The sequence below is a fragment of the Dipteris shenzhenensis genome, chromosome 20 (genome assembly GCF_047967505.1).
Source record: "Dipteris shenzhenensis isolate YYH24624 ecotype China chromosome 20, Dip_SZ_1.0, whole genome shotgun sequence".
Taxonomy (NCBI): domain Eukaryota; kingdom Viridiplantae; phylum Streptophyta; class Polypodiopsida; order Gleicheniales; family Dipteridaceae; genus Dipteris; species Dipteris shenzhenensis.
In genome coordinates, this window is record NC_141615.1 from 13,185,285 (window position 1) to 13,193,394 (window position 8,110).

General features: G+C 40.9%; 1 protein-coding gene across 1 annotated transcript; it reads right to left on the minus strand.

Moving 5' to 3' along the window:
• Positions 1 to 2,415: 2,415 nt before the first annotated feature.
• On the minus strand, positions 2,416 to 4,711 carry LOC147889299 (uncharacterized). The gene is made up of 9 exons (XM_087392039.1): positions 4,376 to 4,711; positions 4,164 to 4,253; positions 3,907 to 4,048; positions 3,666 to 3,827; positions 3,477 to 3,544; positions 3,166 to 3,349; positions 2,913 to 3,020; positions 2,587 to 2,712; positions 2,416 to 2,447 (listed from the first exon to the last, which is right to left on the minus strand). Exons 1-9 carry the CDS (start codon positions 4,709 to 4,711, stop codon positions 2,416 to 2,418), a joined length of 1,248 nt encoding a protein of 415 aa, XP_087248165.1.
• Positions 4,712 to 8,110: the final 3,399 nt, after the last annotated feature.

An 8,110-nucleotide genomic window follows, 5' to 3' on the forward strand; every position in this document is an offset into this window, starting at 1 on the left:
ATATGTGGGCTTGCAAAAAATTATGTGCTTTGGTAATCATGGGCAATGTTTGGAAAGCAATGATGTACACCAAAATCTCACTTTCTGTATTTTCTGGTTTGCGTCTATTTATGCATCTAAATGCACGTTTAATTCTCAGTGTAAACGTGCAAATAAACATGCTAATACACGCGCAAATAGACGCGCTAATAAACGGGATGTTAGACGGGCCCATATTTTCTCAGGTTAGATGCACACATAGATGCGATAATTTACGTGCAAATAGATGAGCTTTTAGATGCGCATTTAGACGCGCCCATAATTTCTCTACTAAAGCAATGCCTATAAATGCGCCCGCTATTTTGCGCGTCTACCAAGCGCATCTATAGTTGCTTTGTGTTGTTGTGTACCCTCAGTTGCATCTAAGAGCACTTCCATAGGATATTCATGTGGATTGCCTACTTGACAATATGGAGGGAGTAGAGAGAGACGAGGGGATGCATATCATAATGGAAGAATGGGAGTATGCTAGAGGATGTATGCAAAAGGTTAGTATATAGAATGTTATGCATAAGCAAGAGCTTTGAACAATTTAGATTGCTTATTCAATTGATTTTGTCTTGGTGTAGTGTACTATGTTCAATGCTATATGGTATGAGGGCAAGAATTTTTGGACACAACGAATTGATGATAAGAGAAACACACAAGTTTGTGATGTCATTGCTAGCTTTGAGGGAGTCAATGGAGCCATGAATGATTATTGTGGCATAATCCAAGATATTATTAAGATTAAATTGTGGTGCTTCCTTGTGTATGTTTTGGATGTCATGTGGTTTAAGGACATGGTGGAAAGAGACCTAATGTAACAATCGAATGGCATGCAAGTGGCTTTGTAATTATTGACTCCACAAAATTCTGGCAAAGCAAGAAGGACACACTAGTACTACCACAACAATGTGAATAGGTACTCTACACATATATAAAAATGCTCACTTCTATATATTTAATACCTTCAATGCACGGAAATTAACATGTTTGTATTTGTGTTTAAATAGGTTGTCTATTAATCAAAGGTGGATAATAATAGGTGGTGGCACCTCATACCTATTATGCCATGTTCCAAAGTGATGTATAGTATATTTACTAATACGGAGAGTATGGAGGATGATCAACGCCATGGAGGTGATGATGATCATGACATGAGAGAGGAGGAAGCTGATCATGAGATAGGAGATACAGATACTCAGGCCATTACCCATGAGGACGCCATTGGTGATACTGATTTCGATGAGCATAGTTACACTATAAAATAGACTTAAACTCACACAATATCTATGCTTCTCTATAAGTCACTTTGTAGACATTTTTCAAGGGTTTGTAAGAATAGTGAGAATGGGGTATCAAACTTATCCCCTAAGACTGAGAACAAAAACATTGATCTATTGCATGGTATTGATTAGGTTCTCACGTCAGGATCACGGGATCACGGGGGAGACTAGAAACTTGTGGGTGACATGCGGTAGGACATGTTTGTTACCATGGTAAAGAGTAGTGGGCTAGCTCACTATGAAATATGTAAGAATGAATTGTGTGTTCACTTATTTTCTTGGGAATAAACAAAAATCATACATACATAATAGGTTTTTAAATCAAAGCATTAAATTTTGCATATAGAAGGGGTTTTAAATGAAAATGTGAAATTTCCCAAATAGAAAGGGTGTATTTATCCTGTCAAAATGTATAAATAGCGTGCACTTTGTGACTAACGACATTCAAATACATGTGTATGTGTGACCCTCATAGAGAGAGATGCACGGGGTAGGGGGGCCCGGGGGTGCATTTGTCGTTGTGTGCATATGTTAGGGTATGTGTGGTGGCTACGCTCCTATGACTAAGGCTACATTTAAGAATTTTATTGCATGGTCACTTTTAAGCATGAGTGTTAAGATCATACCAACTGAATGCATATAAGGCCAATTGACTTCAAAAGTGGACATGTAAAGGATTTTCCATATATGAGAAATAATAGAGTAACTAAGAGCTTATAAGAGTGTTTTATTGTTGCATGTTAAAGTTGTCTTTTTTTCCAAGCCTATAGTGCTTGATAATTCAGATCAACCTTAGCTCTCTAGTACAATGTAATGGTTTGTAAAGGCTTAATATGCCCTCATACAAGATAATTTATTATGATGTAAGGCATAGTGCCTTAAATGCCAATAAATAATAGCTATAGGGCAACCAACGACCTCTTATATCATTTCCTTCTGCGAGAATCTTCAAATCTTGGAAAATTTCACAGTTTGAGACAATATGGATGTGAACACCAACAACCAAGAGAGAGCAATGTATCCACCATATTGAGTGCCAAATGTTGCTATGTCTAGTTGAGCATCAATAAAGCTATACAATTGGATATAGAGACGGCTTCCGAGGATGCTATAGAGCAACCTTACTGGTAAAAGAAGTACCTATAAAAGAGAGTTAGGTCACGGTTAAAGTAAGCTACCTCAATTCATGAGATCATGTAATACTTAGCTCTTTATGAGCAAAAAATGTATGCATGGAACATCCATACCTGATAAGCCAATGGTAGTAAGTGTGTGAGACCTGCCACATCAAAGAAGCCATCTAGGAACCAGTCACTATGCACAGAGGCAACTACACCATCAACAACTATGGTTCCATCAAGGGTGAAAGGATTGTACAAGCCTTGCTCAATCACCACTTCTATGCCTGTTAGGAGCACCATTCATTAGCTTTCACAGGAAATGGTTTCAATATAATATATAACAAACCCATGCATGTGGTTTCAATATATATAACAAACCCATGCATGCAAAATTCGGGAGCTTTGATGGAGGATGGTCTCAATATATATAAGAAACCCATGCAACAAAATTTAGCTCTAAGAATCAAAGGGAATGTCCTAATACCTTCAATTGTGTAGATGGAAAACTGGTTGCTTTCTTCTTCCCATGCCCACATTTTATCTTTGATGGCAAGGTCCTTTGCGCGTTTGTAGGTCATACCACTCGAGGACGCTACAACAATACATTAGCGTGATTAATTTTAGTTGGGGGACTGGAAGAACACGGAAGCCATGAGGTCACACTAAGTTTGACCCCTGATTGTCATGCGAATGAAAATACTCGTATTATTGGGTTGAGGGCAACTGTGATATTGCACCTGAGACAACAGCCGCAAAGTGGCGAGGACTCAGCTCCATTGCCTTGAATCGCGAAGGTGAAGAAGCATTGCCGCTCGTGAGATTAACTCGAATGAACATGGATGACACATTTGCATCCGCATGACCGAATGCATATACATCGCTGAACTCCATTTTTCCTTTCCTAGGACTCCATACGGAAACCTAAGCGTCCAGAAGCACCAGGAGATCGATTAGCTCAGCAGGAGCAAGTAGAAAGCGAAAAACTGGTATTTAGGTCAGGTTGAATGCGTGATCTATATGAACACTGCGAGCAGTGCAATTCTTCTACCTTGTCTCCCAGGGAGATCTCCGACATCAATCTTCGCTTCCCATCTGACGTAGTAACCACTGCACTGCCTGCCATGTGAGGAAAGCCAATGCTGTCACAGAAAGGAGGGGAATTCCGAATCTGATGTTTTTGCGAAGAAAGCGAGGACGTTCGTCTGGTAAGATAATAACAAATTCAATGAGCGCACACCTGTGAAACAGTTGGCGGCTGCTTCAGATGCACATTGGGCGGCAGCGCCGATTTCTGCCTGCACTCCTAGAACTCCTATCGCGCAGAATGGCGCTAGGATGCCGGTTGGCAAACACCCAGCCGCAGCGGTAATAATGCCCGAAATGGCACCCTTCACCGCACCTGCGAATACCCGTCGAGATTAACAATGTGTCAATAGTTATGACTTGTGACACAGGACGTAGAGCGGTTATATGGCCACCTGAAGCTGCGCAATTGTCCATCAAACGTCGGCTGCTGGACAGCAACCGACGTCTCTTTTGCCCGTTAGCTAGAGCGTTGACATCGTCTCCCGTGTTGTACAACGCACAGCCATTGGACCAAGCGTTGTCATCGCAGATGATCTGCGGAGGCTTCAAGGTTAGAACTTAAAAAACACTATGCCACGTAATAGTTATCGAGTTGACGGGAGCGGAAACATTGCAGGGAGAGTGGTGTGTGCAAACAAGAGCCACTCACGGCGTTCGTTCGTCCCGTGTCGTCGGAGAACACCATCTCTACGCCCACCGGAGAATTGGAGGAAGCATCGCAGCCACCAACTGCTTGCACCTGTGGAAAGGGAACGTCGATGAGCAACTGGAGCCGCCAGCGCCATGCCGGTGGCTTTAGACGTGGCATTGTTGAATAGTGTAGCAGTATTGCAACGTAAGAATAATGACGAAAGCACGTACTTGTAAGTTCCAGTCCTCACTGAATCCATAAGCTGAGACGGTGGCAGGGATGGACTGGGCACCGCTCTCGATCATTTGGCAAGCGGATTCAATAGCGTCAGCGGGCACGGCACCCCAGAAGTAGCCGGGAGTACCGTCGGCCAGGAGAGTGGTGGCCAGAAGAGAGATCCAGGACGTGCCGGCGGGGTAGCCATCGTCAGGAGGGGTGGTAACAGTAAGCTGTAGGCTTGCTTGAGCATTAGCAACCGTAATGTTGTTGTTGAAAAAATACAGAGAGGCAAGCAACTGGAATATGGTGCAAAGTAGAAGCGTGTTGCGACGTGAAGATAGTGCCATAGCGAGGATGTTGGCACATGAAGGTCTTTGCTGGGCAGAATGCAGATCAAGGAGGAAGAAGATAGCCGCTGATGTAATGCTGGGGAAGTGAGATGGAGTGATCCTTTTATACTGCTCGAATTGGCCGCCTGAACGCGGCTTCGAGCTGCGGTTGCACGTCCACGTTTCCGTTTCGATCCTAACTATCAAAGCATATTCTTGGAATGCAAGGAAATATGCACGCGGAGGGCGTTTGGCTTGCTACTTTGGCTCCGCTAGGCAAAGACGCTTCATTTCCAATTTAGGTGTTCTCATGGATACGTCAAAGACTTGCGAAGACTTCTTGTGAGGCATTTCCATAAAATCCAGTGCTGCTTGCCACTTTTTGGAAATGCCTAGGTAGAGTAATGGTCACACGAAGATTATCTTCTATTCCACACCTCATAATGTCTCCATCTGCCAACTCACGAATTTTGGAGTCAGAGCCTTCGTCTAGTCTGATGTGACTGGTCTATGGAATTAATTTCCACCGGACCGCCGAAGACGTTCACGCTCTAGGAAAAGCTGCAAGTTTGAGGGAAGCAAGGAGACCTCACCCCATTGCCTTGTAATACAGTTCACGTCATTTTAATTTCTTTTAGCAATTACAATTATGAGCCCATGAAGTACAATCAACATTCCAATTGAGTCCTTAAATTAATGGAATGATAATGTGAATAGAAGAAACATACAAACCAAAGCACGAAAGGACTTCTAGGGATTGACTTCATAAAAATTCAAATACCTGGCTGTAACATTGGTTCAATCCCCCTTAATCATGACCCTGTAGCTTAGTCCAAGCGACTACACTCATTAGCAAGTTCATTCGGAATTCATAATTCCCTCTCTCGCTCACTCCCAATTCTCTTGGGCTATCTAAATTCTCTCTCTTCTTTTTCTCAAGGACTAGGATATGCAAATTCGGTCGGACCTCATATGTAGAAGTATGGAAGATCTTGCATGACCTTTCTCGAACCAAGAACACCGGGAGAATCGTCATGCTCCAATACCAATTGTAGAGTCATCCCATCACTTTCTGGTGAAAATGAATATTCTGAGGGATCAACTTGCAATAGCTGGTCACAAGGTAGACATCAATTAGTTGTCCATACTTCTAATCATCAAGATTTTGAGGAGCTACCAAGGGTTGGTGATGACTCCCATTGCTATAGTACAGATTTGGCCCATCACATTTTGCTTTAAGAATTAGACCAGATGAAGTTGTACGTTGGAAAGTGCCAATGCTGATGAGAAGGCTCTCAGAGCCAAATCAAGATTGACTAAGGCAAGCTACTGGACAAGGAAAATGCAAAGAATGGACAAAGGGTGGTGAAGCAAGTAAAGGAGGAAGAACCAGAAGAAGTGCACCTATTGAGACATGCCTCGACATTTCGTTAAAGATTGCAAAAATCAAAAGGCTAATGAAGCAAAGAAGGAGGATGAGTCCAACACAATATCTACCAATATAGTATTCAAGTAACTCTTCCTACTGATGATGCCATGTCCCATTAAGATATAGCATGCAAAACCTAGGGAAGATGCTCTTCATATAGAAAATCAAGAAGTGGTGCAAATGTTCGAACTATATGGTTGGGGATGGAGAATGTTCTCGGTTCATGAGATCTAAGGACCGGTTTAGTACCACCTACAGAAGGCAGGAAAACACTTAGAGATGGAGCTGACGAGTAAGATATTAGGAGGAGGAGCATGATTAGACAATTACATAGAGACATAGAAGGTCACGGTACTTCTGGGAGCTACATCCCTTGCTCCTATTATGGCTAGCATCACTAGAGTGCAATTCTATAGTATGTGTTTTCATTATGTACTTGTTCGATTAATTTTGCACTAGAGTTTTTCCACATGCTCCCAATTGTTTGGAGAGTGGATGGTGAAATTATTCCATACAACGTACTAGAGTAGGACCTCTAAGATGGCAGCTTTTGAAGCATGCTACAAGCTTATCTTAAGATTAGTGACAAGGCCTTCCACAAGCTCCTATCAACGATCAATAATGGTGATCATGAGGCTTCAGTAGGGCAAGCCCAATTGTAGACGATGGAAAGACCAAGTTGGGTAGCTCACCAGTTGAGCTAAGCTTTATAGTCTTGACAAGATTTGTAGCTCACTAGCTGAGCTGAGCTTTTTGTGACTTCTTAGTTGAGCTTCCTTTATAATAGGAATTTGAATTTTAAGTTCTCTAAGGGGCCGTATTAAGCTAAGCTTTTGTGTATTGGCAAAATAACAATGGAAATTCAATCAATTAGATCCATCCCCTCCTCTACGAATCAATGAGTTTTTTTGCAGAAATGCTTTCTTATATTAATATAAGAAAAAGAAAGATCAGTCTCATAAGAGACAGTGACAACCAAGATCTATATCCATCGATCTGACAACTTATCACCCGCATGGTCTATTTAAAAAGTAAATTAAAAAAAAAAAATTGCCAATTGTATTATAGGGCTTATCATGCCTGGAAAAGACCTTGTTAATGATTGACTGCTTAAAAAGGGCCACCCACCCACACCCTATGCATGCTTTATTTCAACATCATTGAGAGCCAGTCTCAAAGAAAATTCCATTTCTTAAGGCACGATGTGTTTGCTATGATAAGGATAAGGGTTGGAATAAAGTGAGAGAAGCATTGGGAATGCTCTACTTTAAGTGAGTGGAGACTAGGATGGAAGAATACAAGTGCACTAAGGCACGATGTGTTCGCTATGATAAGGATAAGGGTTGGAATAAAGTGAGAGAAGCATTGGGAATGATCTACTTTAAGTGAGTGGATACTGTCCAACTGAATAAAATTTTACAGAGCAATGGGAATGTTGTACTTTAAGTGAGTGGAGCATTGGGAATTGATACTTGCGAGTGAAATATATTACAAATATTACATCATCACATATTCATATCAAAATTCTCATCACACAAGGATTTATTTCCAAATAATCACATCATCACACATTCATATCATAAAATTGTGTGCATGAAGAAATATATTAATTGGAGAATTGTCTCTCCTCTAAGGCAATCTAATCTATGCTAAACTATGCTAAACCAACCGTCGAAGCGAAGAAAAGCAATAAATAATTTCTTTTTCTATGTTCATTTTAATGTGCTAGGGTTTAAGAGGCTTAAATATGCAAAAGAAGGGGTTTTGATGTAGAGGCTAAACTTGCATGTGAGAGAAATGAAGAACAAGTATCTAAAGAAAAGTTAACATTTTTCAATTTAAAAGATGAATATATATAAAAATATTATCTCACCTTGAAAACAAACCATAAATTCACTGTTTTATAATTTTTTAAAAGTATAATATAAAACATGTAAATATATAAAACTCTCTTTACTTTCTCTCTCTCTCTCTCTCTCGACTCCTAA